Source organism: Tubulanus polymorphus, chromosome 11, assembly GCF_964204645.1.
Source record: "Tubulanus polymorphus chromosome 11, tnTubPoly1.2, whole genome shotgun sequence".
Classification (NCBI taxonomy): Eukaryota; Metazoa; Nemertea; class Palaeonemertea; order Tubulaniformes; family Tubulanidae; genus Tubulanus; species Tubulanus polymorphus.
In genome coordinates, this window is record NC_134035.1 from 12,829,980 (window position 1) to 12,848,912 (window position 18,933).

An 18,933-nucleotide genomic window follows, 5' to 3' on the forward strand; every position below is an offset into this window, starting at 1 on the left:
GTTTGAAAGCAGGTGACGATATTCACTTAAATATCACAGAACCCGGTTACCGGTTACGACGCCCAATAGAGTATAACTTCATACGATCATCGCACGATTCAGATATTGAATTGAAGTCGGTGCGACTGCGCAAAACTGGGCCCAGCTCCGGATAAAGTTTAACCGAAATCTTCGGTGCAGTTAACCAATAGATGAAACACTATTCAGTGTTGTGACGATATAATAGAGAATGCCGCACTAATATAACGGAAGATAAAGTCCGATAAGTTTCCTTTCAGCTATAAATCTATTCATCCGATGTTACGTCTATATACTAATAGTCATCTTCAGTCGACTATATCCTAACAGTCTTTGGTGCAGTTTACTTAAACTTATAACATCGACGAAGTTGTCCAGTTTAAGCTCTTAAACTGTATCTCGAAAATCAATCCTGATGAATGCCATTAACGAAACGCTCTGTTCATAACCGTTATATAAAATCCCACACTATACGGATGAAAAATAGTATTAAAATATTTCCTTGTAGTTTTAACTATATCCTAATACTCATCTTGTGGAATACTGTATTCCATGAGCTAGTGTAGTTTATTCAACGTTTCCAATATATCCTAAAATAGTCATCTTCAGGAATACTGTATTCCTTGAGCTAGTGTAGTTTATTCAACGTTTCCAATATATCCTAAAATCGTTATCTTCAGGAATACTGTATTCCTTGATCTAGTGTAGTTTATTCAGCGTTTCAACTTTATCCTAATAGTCATCTTCAGGAATACTGTATTCCTTGAGCTAGTGTAGTTTATTCAACGTTTCCAATATATCCTAAAATAGTCATCTTCAGGAATACTGTATTCCTTGAGCTAGTGTAGTTTATTCAACGTTAAGACTTTATCCTAATACTCGAAATCAAACCTTTGTTCTTTTTATGAAATATTCCAAACTAAGAATCAAAATGGTGTGGAATGTTTCCTCGAGCTAGTGTAGTTTATTCAACGTTTCCAAACAGGGGACCGTATTATATCATCTTCACGGACACCGATATTGTAACAAAATTATGAGATATATATACGCAGTCCAGAACAAAGAGCTTAATTAAGCAATCCTCCTGACGACGATGAATTCGAGACAAACGTTTCTATTACGGAATCACAGAATTCACAAACAATTCTATTTGTATCCAGCTTTGTGCCTACACAGATATGGATATAGATAGATTGTTTCTGTGTAACAGATTGTCATTCTGTGTTTTTTGCATAATTTAACTACCGGGTATTTCGCATTTCGGAATAACATTCAAAACTGAAATGTTTGATTAAAAAAAGTAGTTCCTAATACATACAGGCATTATAGCCTGGCGCACCCAACACAAGTGTATACATATGCTGCTACTGCTGTTAACAAATGATAAATTACGACAATTTTTTCAAAATGAAAATAAACGACACTCACAGTTTCTAATTTGCATATTATCGTACGAACAGCTTTACATTCGAAATCTGATGAATACCGAATCCATTTGATGAAAGAACGAATCAAATTCGCCGTAAAATATCTGAAATCAACGTCGCATGGCAGCGATTCGAACCAAAACTCGGCCATGTTCCTGCCTCGGTGAGAATTCAAACCTGATGGCTTCGTGAGACTCTGCCACGTTCCTGCCTCATAGGGATTCAAACCTGATAGCTTCGTGAGACTCTGCCACGTTCCTGCCTCATAGGGATTCAAACCTGATGGCTTCGTGAGACTCTGCCACGTTCCTGCCTCATAGGGATTCAAACCTGATGGCTTCGTGAGACTCTGCCACGTTCCTGCCTCATAGGGATTCAAACCTGATGGCTTCGTGAGACTCTGCCACGTTCCTGCCTCATAGGGATTCAAACCTGATAGCTTCGTGAGACTCTGCCACATAACTACCTCGGTATAAGGCAGAATTGATTGAAACATTTATTGAAATTTTATTTATTGAATTTAAGAAATTAAGAAAATAAACAAAACTAGATGACATCTAAAAATAGGTTACTATTACGAGCGTACTATGAGTTCAATAAATCACATATCATCAACGATAACACCATATACACTCGCGAGGGTGTCTCCCCCTCACGAGGGTGTGTCTCCCCCTCGCGAGGGTGTGTCTCCCCCTGCAGATCTATCATTCACTATCATCGATCACTCAACCAGAAATAAATCAAAGGTATACGTCAGAAAAAATCATTGATTCCATCGGTATAAATGCAACCATACAATAAATCGAATAGAAAAGTGTTATAAACATAAAACTTCGGAGGCCAAAGAGAGGTAGCCAGAATAGAGAGGTAAGCGCTCAGGGAGGTTAAAACTCCAATCAAGGGATTGAGAGGAAAGCCCGTATAGAGTAAACCCTCAGGGAGGTAATGCCATAGGTAAGCCCTCATAGGTAATTAGAGGTTAGCTCACAACGGAGGTATAAAGCCCTCAGGGAGGTAAGTAAGCTCTCTCCGAGAGCAGTCGGTAAGCTGGTATTAAATTGATAGATTCAGTTGATCAGTAACAGCAGTGCAGTCAGATTGAAAAGAGATTATACCCTATAGTTTGAGTACACCGCACCAGACTGACTGTAACCATCTCGCATACCGGTGTATATACGGTATACCCTATAGTTTGAGTACACCGCACCAGACTGACTGTAACCATCTCGCATACCGGTGTATATACGGTATAACCTATAGTTTGAGTACACCGCACCAGACTGACTGTAACCATCTCGCATACCGGTGTATATACGGTATACCCTATAGTTTTGAGTACATCGCACCAGACTGACTGTAACCATCTCGCATACCGGTGTATATGCGGTATAACCTATAGTTCGAATACACCGCACCAGACTGACTGTAACCATCTCGCATACCGGTGTATATACGGTATAACCTATAGTTTGAATACACCGCACCAGACTGACTGTAACCATCTCGCATACCGGTGTATATACGGTATAACCTATAGTTTTGAGTACATCGCACCAGACTGACTGTAACCATCTTGCATACCGGTGTATATACGGTATACCCTATAGTTTGAGTACACCGCACCAGACTGACTGTAACCATCTCGCATACCGGTGTATATACGGTATAACCTATAGTTCGAATACACCGCACCAGACTGACTGTAACCATCTCGCATACCGGTGTATATACGGTATAACCTATAGTTTGAGTACACCGCACCAGACTGACTGTAACCATCTCGCATACCGGTGTATATACGGTATACCCTATAGTTTTGAGTACATCGCACCAGACTGACTGTAACCATCTCGCATACCGGTGTATATACGGTATACCCTATAGTTTGAGTACACCGCACCAGACTGACTGTAACCATCTCGCATACCGGTGTATATACGGTATAACCTATAGTTCGAATACACCGCACCAGACTGACTGTAACCATCTCGCATACCGGTGTATATACGGTATACCCTATAGTTTGAGTACACCGCACCAGACTGACTGTAACCATCTCACATACCGGTGTATATACGGTATACCCTATAGTTTGAGTACACCGCACCAGACTGACTGTAACCATCTCGCATACCGGTGTATATACGGTATAACCTATAGTTTGAGTACACCGCACCAGACTGACTGTAACCATCTCACATACCGGTGTATATACGGTATAACCTATAGTTTGAGTACACCGCACCAGACTGACTGTAACCATCTCGCATACCGGTGTATATACGGTATAGCCTATAGTTCGAATACACCGCACCAGACTGACTGTAACCATCTCGCATACCGGTGTATATACGGTATAACCTATAGTTCCAGTACACCGCACCAGACTGACTGTAACCATCTCGCATACCAGTGTATATACGGTATAACCTATAGTTTGAGTACACCGCACCAGACTGACTGTAACCATCTCGCATACCGGTGTATATACGGTATAGCCTATAGTTTGAGTACATCGCACCAGACTAACTGATTGTATCCATCTCGCATACACAATCGGAAAATCAATCACTTATAATACATCGATACATATAGATTAATATAGACTGATCACCTGAAGGAATCACAGCAAAAAATACCTGAAAATATCATTTTCCTCTAGAAAGCCGTCTGAATTAGATTCCATTATCAATAATATGGTTTGAGGAGTTTCTCACTGTAACTAAGAACCGGGGCCCTTCCCTCATTTATTCTGATGTACTAATGGATGATTTTTTAGCCGAGAAATTGATGCTTGTTTTGGAAAAAAGGCTCGTCTCGTCCTTCGAACAACCTCTGCAAGTTTTTATGAAAATCAGAACTATATGGACTGAAATAGCAAGAAATTTGAGACCCATCATTCGATTAGACTGTTTCCAACCGGTCCTAAGAGAATTAGGAGTGGTTCATTTCGAACCCAGTCTTCAGATTGAAAGAAAACCTTCGAATCCAACGCAACAAATCTTCAGCTCAACGATGAACAGTGAATAAGAAAGCAGCTTCGATAACAATCAGTTTAATTATGATATTATCTACATCCACCTACGCGTGTAAAATATGATGTTTAATCCAGAATTCTGATCGTGGGTTAGTCATGTCTTAGATTTAAGACCAGTTCAAGACCATTTTGGTTCTATAACGACCGATCTAAAAATTTACTACCATTCTTAAGATTTGAGACCAGTTCCGGACTTACGTAGGCCTACATCATTGGTCCCAAATGATCCGAATTAAGCAGGTTTTAATGCGAAATATTTTAGACTCCGGTTTGTAAATGTGGAAAAATTGAAAGTCCTAATCAAAATCAAAAGAACTAACATAGGCCCTAAATGAGACGAAAATGAGACGAGGACTCGCGAAGCTCATGTAGGGAGATAGATAGTAAAACAAACCTACCTCCATGGTACGGTAAACATTCCTAACAGTATATCCAACAGTATATAACACATTAAACAACAGACCACTGTTAAATATAGTTCATTAATTAATCTATCATCATCATCGAAGATAACGCAACTCGAGACACGAGCGGAAACTTAATGAACGTTTTATCGACAGTTTCACAACGATAATTATTATCTGTTCCGCGACAATCAGACTCTGAATGGATCAATGCTCGCTCTCTCTATCATCAATTCAATTCAATATCATTTAATTCGTGACGATGCCTTCCCCGACTGTAGGTACGGCGGAGCCTCGTTATAACCAAACTTCAGGAAACCGAAAAATCTGTTCGTTATAACCGATAGTTCTATAAACAGCGGAACCTCGTAACAACAAACTTCAGACACCAGAAAATCTGTTTGTTATAACCAGTACAGAAGAACGACGTAACAACGAACTCCTGGAGACCAGAAAACCTGCTTGTTAGTTTTTTATATCCAGTATAAAATCGTGAAAATTGTCGTGTTGATGATGAAACTTTGTAAAGAGAACTGATAGTAACTGATTGTATCCAGCGACAACTGATTAAAATTCTCCTCCGATTCGGGACTAGATTCAAAGTTCTGTGCGATAAATCACGTCATATCCTGGTCAGGGTTATAGAACAATCTAAACAACTAATGCAATATCAGTTCTAAAAGAGCATCTCCTTTATCATCGGGAAAATCCTCATTGATTAATCCTGTTCGGACAGGTGTTCAATCTACGCACTTATACGCGGTACTGTGGTTTCCCGTCAATGCTAGTTTTTCCTACCCCGGTGGCCGGTGGAACTCGTATCGAGGGGTGACAGATGTTTAGCGTTTTATATATACGTACGCGACAGAGACGTAAGAGATGATTATTATACCAACAGAAATCAATATCTGTGCATTATGATTTTTAACGCATAAATTCAATCAGAATGCGATACGAATCTGGCAACGATTCGCACAAAAATCTACACGGTCAGTTCTCGCAGCAACCCAATGACGACCTACCAAAACCTGGAAGGTTTTACGAGATTTTCACACAAGACCCCAAAAAATTTGCGCGCCCTTTTTCAAATAAAATTCAAAGCACTGAAAAAGGGTATGACAGGTGTTTACTTATGGGTGCAGCTATCAATTTAAAGTCTTCTGGACCCAGTTACACAGTCGTGTCTTAGATTTAAGACCAGTCTTAGACCAGCTTAGTTCTAGGCCTATAGTCAATCTAACAACTAAAGACCAGTATCAAGATTTATACCACTTTTGGACTTCAGTCGCGACTGTGCAACTGGGTACCGAGTTCGGTGATGAAATGTCTTCCGTCTATATTCAATTACAAACATCTCCAGGTAAAGTTCTAGACTAGACGATTACAAATTTTAAGATGGCAATGAAGTAGGCCGGTCAAATGTCTGAGGGGGGGCAAGGTTCAGGCATTATATCTGCGTGGTTTATATTCAGGTTGATTTTTGTGTCGAGGTATTAGATTTTAACCACATATTTTAAGCTCATTACTTTAACTCTGCATCGAGTGTCATTTACATCTGTCGATGAATTATCAGCTTTTCTCATTGTTACGTTTCTAAGAACTGCAAACCGCAGTTAATACCGAATCGACCATAATTAGTAGAGCGAATATATACTTGTACAGAATAAAACCGATAAGTTGATTTTTTCGGCTATGTATAATCTGTGTAGAACATCATTTGGGGAGGAGGCCGGGGAGCGTGGGGAGCAGAGGGGTGGAGAGGGGGTTTATTAATGAACCGTAATGATCTGTAAGGATTTTCAAGCAAAGTCAATCTATCATTAATAATCTAGCATCAGCAGCAACAGCACCAACAGCAGCAGCAGCAACAGCACCAGCAGCAGCAGATACAGAAACATGTCTCACTCTCTCCTCAAATCTACTGGACTACAGTAAAACATGTTTGAGACTTGAATCCTTCAAAATATATCCCCCTTCATGAGATACAACGCAAGAAGGTCACCGTATAGTCTGAAACCTTGTATCTTTTGACCGCGATAAAGAAAATCGTTAAAACTTGCATAAAATGGGATTTATGGAGTGTATCAGTGATTCCACTAACATTACATATTAAAAGAGTTTGATAATTGAAACTCTTAAATTGGAAGCCACTTGACACGTATTCAACACAAAGTGGCAATGCTTACAAAGTTAATTTTCATTGAAATATCGGAGTAGCTGCCACTCTATAATTCAGTACGCCAGGGATAGGGGGCTATGCGTGAATAAATGAGACAGAACTGACTTGTGATCTACCAATCATCATTGTTCTGACAAACAAACGGTTTCTACATGACTGACCACTGGTTGTCTAGGACAATGAGTGGCCGGGCAGGCAGGGCCAGCTGGCAGGCTCACTACTATCCGGTTATCTATTGGCTATCTGACTGACGAGCCTGGTGGTCGTAGCTATGGAATGGTTGAGGCGATGACTTAAACTTAACTTGTTTACTGATTAAAGATCTTCACAGGAGGGACATTTCTAATCGAGAATGAACGACAAATCGTAGATTGCACTCATATCGAATTCAGCAATAATCACCGACCAGTTGCTATCGTGTTAGACATTCTATCAGCACACTTTCTAAAACTGATCAGCCAGACTTCACGTTATGGAGACGGTTCCACGCTACAGATTGTCTGAAGGGGTCGGGTTGTAAGCGGCACTAGGATTGAGAATTGGAAGAGCGATGTCTGTTGTCAGAGTATCTCTGGTAGGATGGAATGAACTGTAGACTAATTATAGGCCTGATGACACTAATCAGTAGAGATCAAGTATACACAAACAGTAATCAGCAAACTGAAGATTAAATCACGTTTCTCTGTCCATCTCTCGGCTATCACCAGCCGCAACATCGCTTACCAGGGACAGAATCAGTTAAGCCTTCTAGGTACCAGCGGATAAGAGATACGCCGGAACCTCACTTACCAGGGACGGAATCAACCAGAATCGGAGACTGTTCCTTACAAAACGTACAACCTCACTTACCAGGGACGGAATCAGAGACTGTTCCGTACAAGAGATGGAACCTCACTTCCCAGGGACAGATTGAACTTTTATATTACTCATATATAGGCCTAAGTACATGTAGGCTGCATGACGAGACCTATTTTTATGATATTTTTTCTACTAGCAACAGAATGACAATGATTAAAAGTGTGGGTGAAATAACCATGAATTGAAACAGCCTATATTTTGATTGGTTTTCAATTTAAAATTCAAAATGGAACCAGTGTCATTAAAGAACAAGTTTTCTTTATCCAGTCAACCAGAAACTGCTTATTTAGGGCGGCCTCTACTATACTAATGTCTATTTATTAATTGATGAGACCTGTTTTTCTTGGATATTTTGCTTACTTTTTGGGGTACATACCTCATTTATGTCTTAACAGAATGCCAAAAATCGCGGACAACAACTGAATATCCGATATATTTCCAGTTCTGTACCAATTAGATGGATTGGCAAAAATACTCCTTAAGTCCAGTTGAATGAGAGAGAAAATCCTCCATTTTGTCAAATTTCTTGAATTTTTACATTGTCACCATGCCTACGAAATGAAGTTATTTTTCTTGTGGGGTCTCAACAACTAAATCAGGGTGGCGTAGGCATGGTAACAATGTTCAAATCCAAGAAATTTCACAAAATGGAGGATTTTCTCTCTCATTCAACTGGACTTAAGGAGTCTTTTTGCCAATCCATCTAATTGGTACAGAACTGGAAATATATCGGATATTCAGTTGTTGTCCGCGATTTTTGGCATTCTGTTAAGACATAAATGAGGTATGTACCCCAAAAAGTAAGCAAAATATCCAAGAAAAACAGGTCTCATCAATTAATAAATAGACATTAGGACGCTGTCATTGAACAAATTGAATTGAAATGAACTGGTTAATAATAATCAAATTCCGCACATTTCTTCTTCACAGGTGTCTAAATATACATAGGCTATGTATGTATGAATTCAACAGAGATTAACATGAAACAGAATCGATAAAAACGTGATAATCAACAGGTAGAAATAATAGATGCCCGGGAACGTATCCTTTCTTCCCTCCTGGCTGGCTGCTGATGGAGAGACTGGCTGAGAGATCACAGCTTGTGAAACTAAGTTGGATTAGAATGTATTTTTATTGTCGTCTTACCCCATGAACCAGTCCATGGTGTCCCTCACGTAATCAGGCAGCTTCTCCAGATTGACGGTTCTTTATTTGAAGTTGAATTCGGGCGAAAAACACGAGAGATTTTCACCGTTTTCTTCCTGTTTTTTTCGCTGTCAGAAGATGGCGGAAGTGGCCTCGTTTCGCGCATGCGTTGTACCGTTTGTTGACAAAAATCAATCCCACAATGCAACGGATGTAAATAAACAAAGAATTGCACGTGGTTCCTGTATTTGACAGCTGTCAATAGGGCGGCTGTCAACTACTGCTTGGCTCACGCATTAAGCTTTTCTTTTATATGTGTAATTGTGCTTATTAAAAAAGAATGTGAATCTAATTTCGTTTTGTTTTATGTAGCTTACATTATGCTTCTGTGAAATAAACTGCAATTTCAAATGTTTTGTCGAATATGACATGCCATATTGTCCAAGGGTACCAGCTCTTAACCCTTTAAGGTCACTCAGTTAGTTCAGGAACAACCTCAGGATTCAGTTCCACAGTTGTGAGTTAAGTTAAAGCATTGAAAATGAACTCATCTTAACTCTAACTTACAACTGTGGAACTGGGCCCCGTAGTCAGTGTTAGGTAAATCAGTGCCTAGTGACAAGTGGGCCCTCACATTGTGCAGGCCAAACATCAAAGTCTGTGGTCCAGTCATAAACCGTCCAGTATAGGGTTAGTCTCGGGAAACTAACATCCGAGATCCTAACGACATAAAGCAAGATAGGACTGGCTGGAAATCGGTATCCAGGACTGGCTAGACCAAATAATAGTGAACAACCAAAATGAAATTCATTGTTTTCCGACTTCAACTTTTATTCAATCAATCGTACATTTATCACATTTGAGAAAGAAATTATAAAGTATAAGTAAACCACATGTATATAACAGTTTACATAAATAATTCACAGTCTGAGGCCCTGATGTTGCTCGAAAATAACAGGTGATTAAATCATCAACCTCAGGCCAAGTTTAAAAAAATTATTCTTAGATAAAGCGCTTAACCAGCAGTTGACTGCAAAACCAATTTCTGAGCAACACTGGGGCCTTTTTAAATAATAGATAGAGTATACATTATAGGGAGCTTGTAGAATACATAAGTAAAATTATTTAGAAGCAAAATATATTTGATTTTTAAGCAAAGAATTAAAAGAAATGAAATACTTATTGCCTTTTATGAAATGTATACAGCACATGTGAGTAGTTTTTGATCGATTTTCTTAAAAGATCTTAAAAATCTTAAAACAAATGAACAACATCAAAATGAAAGAATGATACATTATCATTAACACACATATCTAGTGTTTGATCACTGGTACCCGGCTCCAAAATGGAAAATAAACTCTTTTCATTCAAATGAATGTGGATCCAGGATTTCACCAGTAGCTAAATAGTTGGTTAAAGCTAACATAACTGAAATAGTGACTATTGTAACTCACTGTATAGTTTTTATGTTATCTGATGGTTAGTAACTGATAAGACCAGAAACGTCATTGGGGTGCAGTTGTGACTTGGTTCAAAATTGGTCTTGAATCTTGAAGACTAATCCGAAGTTGTTTGATTGGTTATGGAACCGAAATGATCTAGGACTGGTCTTACTTTACAAGCCATGTAACTATGCAACTGGCCCCTGAACTTTTTTTTCTACTGTTACACTAAAAACAGAAATATCTGAGATCATGAAATTAATACAATTATTATTGTTATTATTATGTATATCATCGAACAATGCCCTGTGACTAAAATATAACGTTATCACTTTCAAAAACACACTGACCAAAACCTGACAGGAATGTTTCCGAGATACGACAATAATACTGTTGTATTTTAGACTTTATTGATACTAAAACTAATTGTGAAATGACAGTCGATTGATTGACTATTTTTTTTTTTATAAAACATTTTCCTGTTTTTCGTCTTACTATAAATCTACTTAATGTTTATAAGAACATGTAAACATGTTAATGTAAACATAAGAACATGAATTCATTAAAACCAGTCACATTGAACATCACTTCAACCAAACACCATATTTTGTTCCTTGCTTTATGATTTTTACAATGCCCTGAGTTGATAACGAACCCTCGACCCGGTTCCCCAGTCCTAAGAGTTAAATTTGACTCTTTGAGTTAAAACTATGAAAATTAACATGTTTAAACTCAAAAGTTAACGTTAACTCACAACTGTGGAACCAGGTCCAGTTACAAAAAAAGTTGTAAACTCTGCCTTACTTGTCAACAGTCAACTGAGTAAAAACCGCTCTCAAGTCAGAGAATTTTACTGAAAGATTGTTTTTGAAGAGGCTATTTTTACCCCAGTGGATCCAGTTCCGCAGTTCTAAGTTGATTGAGAGGAAACTGATCGAGAATGAGTTAACTCACGACTGTGGACAGAACTGGTTCCTGATTCTCTGATTCCGTGAAATAGTCCAACGTTACTGAATAAGACAAGAGTCCACCGTATTTGATAAATAAATATACAGAGGTAAAATGAATTCATGTTCTTACATACACATCTCATATACACTAAAGATGACTAGTTTTACATTTAGAGTGAAGTCAACTCGATTGAACTTTCTTCTTCAAATTCTCAGCGAGTTTATCCATAAATTCATTCGTCAATAGATAATCACTTCTTTGGACCCTGAAATTGATCATGAATAGAAGATGAGATTACAGTGAGATAGATTGGTTATCATTGCGGTGCTTACAGATCAGGGAATCCATAATTCCTGATACTTCCCCGACCCTTGAACAAAAATTCCCTGATTAAATTGTAAGATATTCTCAGTGAGGGCTGTTTGTTATCAAGAGGTTCCTTGTGCCACTCATCACCAGCAAGAACAAGACACCTAAAGTTCAAATTCCCTGATTGAATTATAAGATATCCTAAATGAGGCTGTTTCTTATCAAGAGGTTCCTTGTGTCACTCGTCACCAGCAAGAACAACAACACAACAAAAATTCAAATTCACTGATTTTTCCCTGATTTACATTAATAAGAATCAGAATTCCCTAATAATTCCAGCAGAGAAAAATAAATCCGGAATTCGGTGATCTGTAAAAACCGTGTATCATGTTTTTCATTGTAGAACTTACTTCGCCATTCCTTTGATGCAAATAGCTAAATCTTTCGTCATGAAACCGGCTTCGATTGTTTCCACGCAAACCTTTTCTAGATTTCGAGCGAATTCAGCGAGTTTTTCGTTTGCGTCGAGTTTCGCTCGGTGTTCGAGACCTCGAGTCCACGCGAATATAGACGCTATTAAATAAATACAAAAAAATACAGATGAGGATGGGCGAGGACAGGGTGGCGCCACTTTAATGTGACAAGCTTTTTTCCCTAACTATTCCCTGACATGCACATAGTTTTCCCTGACTTGATCTGCTAAGAATCCAATCAATTAACGCAGTAAAATATGTCAGAAACTGTCTAGCAATCTCAACATCAATTTCCCTGACTTTTAGCATTTTTTTTACAAAATTCCCTGAGTATTTCCCGACTTCTTACAGAAAAGTAAATAATCGCCCAACTTTTCCCTGATTTTCAGGTAAGTGGCCACCTTGTCTAATCAAAGAAATAACCCACAGTTAGAAAGTGTTAAGTTTTGACTTATTTCCATGAACCATTTCAAAAACTGTTTATTATCAAATATACGCTTTGATATTGTGGGTTTTTCTAAAATTGAATTAGACTTGTCTATAGAAACCAAGATCTAAATCGAGCACACATGTTCACAGAAGACTACGTACCTATAGGATTAGTAGATGTATCTCCACCTTTCTGATGAACTCTATAATGACGCGTGACAGTACCGTGAGCTGCCTCCGCTTCTACTGTCTTACCATCGGGACAAATCAGTACGCTGGTCATCATTCCTAGAGATCCATAACCTATCAAATACAACCAAATTCTATCATTCGTCAGACTGACAACGTATTAACCCTTTCAGTGCCGACTTATTAATACCCTATAGTGCTGGAGAAAATTTGAAAATTAAAAAAAATTCCACCCTAGTGTGTTGAACAATGGAAATACCACTATAGTGCGTCTACACCGTGGTGCGGTGTATCGTTAGTTACTAGTATTTCACTATGTGTGACACTTGCTGCCATTTTTCAATAGAGATAATTACAAATTAGTAATTACATCAATACACCGCAGTGCGGTGTACTAGCAAAATCCATTACCGATTTATACACCGCATTGCGATGTAGATGCACTGAAAGGGTTAATGTACCGGTTCTGGTATCCCCTTTCTCTCAGATCTACAGTGGCAGTATCCTTGTTTCCAGATCTACAGTTTAGAGTCTCTTAGAATTATCAGCAGTTCTTCTACCAATTTCAAAATACTCGTATTGTTTTATCGTACTAGAAACCAAGAATTAGCAAGGGTTTCAATTGGTCTCTATCAATATCGGAATTCTTTTCTGGTGCGTTTGTTTTCAGCCAGAATACGCTCTTCTACCTATTGCGGAATACTTAAAAAGCGGCCGGTTGAGAATTTCGGAATTCTCTTCTGGCGCTTTTCGGAATACTTGAGAAGCAGCCGAGTTAGTAATCGAGAATTGCCATTCCTAAACCGGAATAAGTTCAATCAAAAGCTGTTTTCCCAAAAATCGTCAGCACCATTATGCCACAAATAGACTGTATTTTCATGACTGCATTGACATTGATCTCGTGATAATTAATTATTACCTTGAGCGATACAATCGGATTGTACGTCTCCGTCGTAATTCTTACACGCCCAAACGAATCCACCCTCGGCTTTCATCGCGTACGCCACCATATCGTCGATCAATCGGTGCTCGTACCAGATATTCTTAGCTTCGAACTTCGATTTATATTCCCTGAAAAAGTATCAGAATTGAAGAGGAACCTGTTCATACAGAGGGCGCTGCCACTTCCGTCTATTTACAAATCTTTTGGGCAGGGTTTCATAGAGGTGGAAGAAAGATAGTCCCTGGGAACATTTTGAAATTTGTCAGTTATAAACATGGTTTCTCATCATTACTATGGTGGTTGTCACCCAGATTGAGGATTTACCCCCAGGGATAACTTTGATACTCAGTCTATCAAACCGGGCCCTGAAGTTTTGCACGTGATTACACATAATTCCCTGTGAATGAGTAATTTCTAGGTTTACAATTCATTCATTTTTCGTTGAATCACGTATTAATAAAGAAACACACGGTCAATAAATAGCATCATCCGAATTGAGTTTTCCAAGTTTTTGGTCAATGGCCATATTTTGCTCGATAAATCGACTTCTAGACAATGGAATTCAATTCACATTCCATCGCAATCTTTCTTAGATTTGTGTTCAAAACAGGGCCGAGTATCGATTTAAGATAAACTGAATTAATGAAGACATTAAATCGATTTAGGAGTTAAACCTTTTTGCGAAACTGGGCCCCAGCCCTAAGTGATGTTTAGATTTGAGAGCATCTAAATTTAGAGAACTCTTCTGGGTCATTTTTTCTAATATACGACACTAAATGATATTTACTTCTCGTAAATTTCCTGGAAAATGTCCTTGAATCGGCCGTCGTATTTTTTCAGGATTGTATTCTTCGTGCTCAGATAAAGCGGCCATTGTTTATCCAACGCGTACGTGAACGAACTGTGAGCGAAATCGGTGATCGACTGAAATAGAACAAGCAGGAATTATCGGACAGTTTACGGTAGCGGTCAACGATGATCTATTTTTCAGAGTAGTTACCTTATCGGTGTTGTACATCGCCATGGCGATACCGGCGCCGTCGAAATCGAATACCGTATGATGAATCTGTTCCCCTCCGTCTTTCGGGGTCCATTTTATTTCTAATTTTCCAGCTCCGGGCACCAGAAAATCAGTGGCTCGATACTGAAACCAGCAAGACAAATGAATTAATATTACAACGGCTTACAGATCCATGACTGGTAGACTGATGGTCATCTCAATATTCAGAGTTAGATAAGTAAAACCCAAAGTTGATGATTCAACAATTTATTTTCGAAGTTTTGACTGAAAACTTTAAAGAAATGAAACTTGGTTTTTGTCTCTCTGAAGATGAAGTGCAGTCCAAACTTCACGTAGAGAACCTGATAAGAGTTAAAATCAGTTCATTTTCAATGTTTCAAACATTAAGAAGTGAAACTTTAGCCAAGAATAATAGAACTAGTTTGATCTTTCTATATCTTATTCCTAAAAAGGAAACCGATAGTTAAAATCAGTTCATTTTCAATGTTTCAATAAAGAGTCAAACTTCAGCCGAGAACTAAATAACTAGTTTGATCAATCTGTTTCGATACGAACCTGATCTCCGAATGCGTGTCTGCCGATGACGATACTCTTCTTCCAGCCGGGGACGAGACGTGGAATGTTCTCGCAGATGATCGCTTCGCGGAACACGGTTCCACCGAGGATGTTACGGATTGTTCCATTCGGCGATTTCCACATCTTTTTCAAACCGAATTCTGAATAAAACGAATCCGCAAATGGAAATGAAATTTTGTTCTCGGTTTCTCTATACAAATATCCTTTGATTATAAAATGGAGTGGTTTTTATCGAGAAAGACAGGTTTCTCTATTGATGATGATGTGTTTGTACTGGTTCTCATAGACAAGAGACTGTCTCACTGAATTGAGGAACAACCCTCGAGTTAAAACTAAGTGAAACTTTACGAGGACTTTGACATTTCAACTTAAATACTATGAGCCATTTCCAAAATGAATTCATTATCTTATTGTGGATTTCTAAGTATATTCATCTTTTGTGATCCGTACACAGTATAATAAATCGCGTTAGAACAATTTCATATTCAAGATATGCATTGTTTCAAGGGAAGGGAAAGGCACAATTACAATGATCATGGAAACCATAATAAGCACAGAAATAACTGTCAAATACTTGAAATTGTCCGAGACAGACTATCACATGACCTAAGAGCCGTCCTCGTTCAATGTATCGGTACTTATCAAAACTGTGAAATGTTAATAAAATCAAGGACGCAATTTAGTGATACAAGGTCAATTAAGAGTATGAATCAATAATCAGTTCATATCGTAGCCTAGTTCCACAGTTCAAAGCAAAGTCCAAAATATGAACCGGTTAAATTCTCCTCAAAATAGGTGAGAATTGGAGAGAATTGGAGAACAACCCCTGAAGAATTTATATTCCAATCATATTGCTGAACATTGAACAAACCACTGAGAGTAATACTGTTTAAACTCAATTCTATGAGCTATTTTGAAAACAGTCTTGAAAATGGCTCATAAAATTAAATTGAAGCATCGGTACTCTCATTGTTTTTTTTTTGACATGGTTTATGCCTTTCAAACTTATTCTCTGAGATATTGTGGATGACTGAAATCAGGGAATGAATGAATTTACCTTCAACTCTTTTCTCGTCGGGTGTTATTGTAGCACATTTGATACCGACATTGTATTTCTTGATAGCATTAGCGCAATCAATTGTAACTGAAAACCAGAATAGAATTGAATAGAAATCATTAAAACATCGTTTGGTGTGCAGGGTTCGAACCAGTTTTAATAAAGAATTCAAGCTTAGCATTTCAAAGGGTTAAATTCAAATTATCATTGATTTTAAAACTGAAGGAAAAACTTTAGGTTTAAACGATTTTAAGTTAAACCGTGGTTTCAGTTTTATAGAAACGTTGAACTCCTGAATGGATTAAAGATAAACTGAACTGAATTAATGAAGAAATTGAATTGATTTTAAAGAGTTCAAGTAAAACATTACCCACGGCTAATACAAATATGAATTCTGTTAACAGAATTATTGCAATTTGTGATTAATTCAATGAAGATTTTTCTGCAATCCTTCAATAGTGTAAAATGGATTTAAGCCAACCTTTTGAGACCTCTGAGGAATTTACAACTAAAACTGACTGAGCTAGGCCAGGCCCGACGTCCCGTCAAGCAAAGTTTAAATAGACAATACAGGTACTTAAAGCAAGTAGGATTACGACATAATATTGAATAAGTCATTAACAGAGAAAGTGGAGCAGGCCCGAACAGGCCAGTATTGCAGTTAGTACATACTCTGATCATCTGTAGCATCACGGCTTTGAATACTGAGATCAAATTCATGAATATTCAAATCTACGAATGGAAAAATCAACTTCTCTTTGATCTCTTCCCAAATCACTCTGAAAACATGAAAACATTTGAGAATAATATATTTAATTGAATTTGACATGAACCAGGAAGTATTTTGACAGTAGCTCTTACCGGGTCATTTCATCTCCCTTTATCTCGACAACATCTCCTCCTGAAATTATCAAACACTTTTATTCCTCTTCTAAATATATATGTGAACATGTTGTGAAAGAATCCTCACTTTAAAACCCATTATTTACCTGAGATTTTAGACATTTTGACAGCACGAATTATGACGGACGCCTGACAACTTCACCGGACCGGATTTTAGTGGGCAGAAACAACGGGGAACATTCGCGTGCCAGAGCAGGTTACAATACGGAACACTCGCATACCGCAGCAGGAATATTGATCTGTAAGAAATATCAACCGTCAAGTGCTGCCCCTATATATAACGTAAACGGTAAATATGAGAACTAACTTATTACCCGCGTGCCAGTTGCAAACATTTAGCCTATCGCCAAGCAGCACTTGACGCCGGATTCAAGAATAGTTGATGAAAGCTTGGAAAAATGATAACTCCAAGATGAAGGAATGTACCAAATGTAATCTGCAAGATATTGGCGACGATGCTAGTTGAGTGTAGCGCCTGATCAGACATGATCGCATTGAGTGAAATTCGATCTCTCTCCAAAACTTTTATCTGAACAATGTGGGAATAAATGCAGTGATTAGCGGCAGCAGGTATTATGTAAACATTTAACTTGTTTTGACCGATTTCTCGTGATATTCGTCTAATAATAATAATTATAATAATAATGCTTATCTTTATTTTTCAAAGAATGGCAGTTTCAAAGATTCGAATCCCTGTAGCGACAACCGATGATCAGTCTACCCCCGGCGGCCCCCCCCCCCCCTTCCCCGAATTCAATCGGAAAACCACCACTTCGTTTTTGAAAGCATGCGCCAGATGCCATAATTTTTTTCTCGTAATTTAGAAAAAAATTAAATACTTTGATTTTTGAATGGCACTTTGACTGCCTTCCAGAAGGCATGGAAGGCAACCTGGATCGGCACCTGACTGCGTACTGTCATTGAACGCGGAGCTTTGCGGACGAATGATAGATTTGAACAAAGAAGTTTCCACAGTTTCTAGGCGCCATTTTGTGGCGGTCCCTCGAGGTCCCCATTGTTGCGATAATTTGCGCTCATTTTTAAAACATAAGTTTAGATTGAATATCAAATAGCTCTGCAGTCCCTTGCTTGATTAACTTAATCAATACACTATTTTAAAGGAAATGAAATGCAGATATTTGCTGGCGATTCTTGGAATTTTTGAACGCAACAATTGAGAACAGTGACGATGTGAAACCAAGGACCGCATAACCGCGCGTAAAAGAAATCGCAATATTTATTAATTTTAAAACATCTAAGTATCTCTTAAAGCTATATTTCCTATTTTCACAGAGGTTAAAGAGGGTTATTTGCAGTTATCAGAATACTGTCTGGTTTTGTGAACATAATTATTTGTTTCTATACGGTCGACTACATTAGAGCTGTAATGTAATAGGAGAAATGATTCAACCATATATCAAACATCTATTCAATAATCTATGCGTACATTATACAATTTAATCAAGATTTAATTAGCACAGATTCTGGTTTTATCCACGAAGCTTCTGGCGCATAAAATGATTATACAAGGCCAGGCCATAGACGTAAAATATATGTTCATCTCGAGCGCA

The 18,933-nt window shown here is 38.2% G+C and overlaps 2 protein-coding genes across 3 annotated transcripts in view; both read right to left on the reverse strand.

The window, feature by feature from the left end:
- Positions 1–9,207, reverse strand: part of LOC141913411 (MOB kinase activator 2-like) — a 31,221-nt gene extending 22,014 nt beyond the window's left edge. The window contains exon 1 of the mRNA XM_074804944.1: positions 9,070–9,207. Within this exon, the coding sequence (XP_074661045.1) occupies positions 9,070–9,086 (17 nt within the window). The 5' untranslated portion in view covers positions 9,087–9,207. The remainder of the gene's footprint in view (positions 1–9,069) is intronic.
- Positions 9,208–9,887: 680 nt separating this feature from the next.
- LOC141912554 (isocitrate dehydrogenase [NADP] cytoplasmic-like) lies at positions 9,888–17,515 on the reverse strand. 2 transcript variants are annotated; one of them, XM_074803828.1, is made up of 12 exons: positions 17,449–17,515; positions 17,321–17,360; positions 17,132–17,238; positions 16,460–16,546; positions 15,382–15,542; positions 14,806–14,949; positions 14,593–14,729; positions 13,782–13,933; positions 12,836–12,976; positions 12,182–12,344; positions 11,630–11,727; positions 9,888–11,521 (listed from the first exon to the last, which is right to left on the reverse strand). In XM_074803828.1, exons 1-11 carry the CDS (start codon positions 17,462–17,464, stop codon positions 11,643–11,645), a joined length of 1,233 nt encoding a protein of 410 aa, XP_074659929.1. In that variant the 5' UTR covers positions 17,465–17,515; the 3' UTR covers positions 9,888–11,521; positions 11,630–11,642. The 2 variants fall into 2 exon arrangements, with proteins under 2 accessions (XP_074659929.1, XP_074659927.1); XM_074803826.1 differs by having other exon boundaries at positions 9,888–11,727.
- Positions 17,516–18,933: the final 1,418 nt, after the last annotated feature.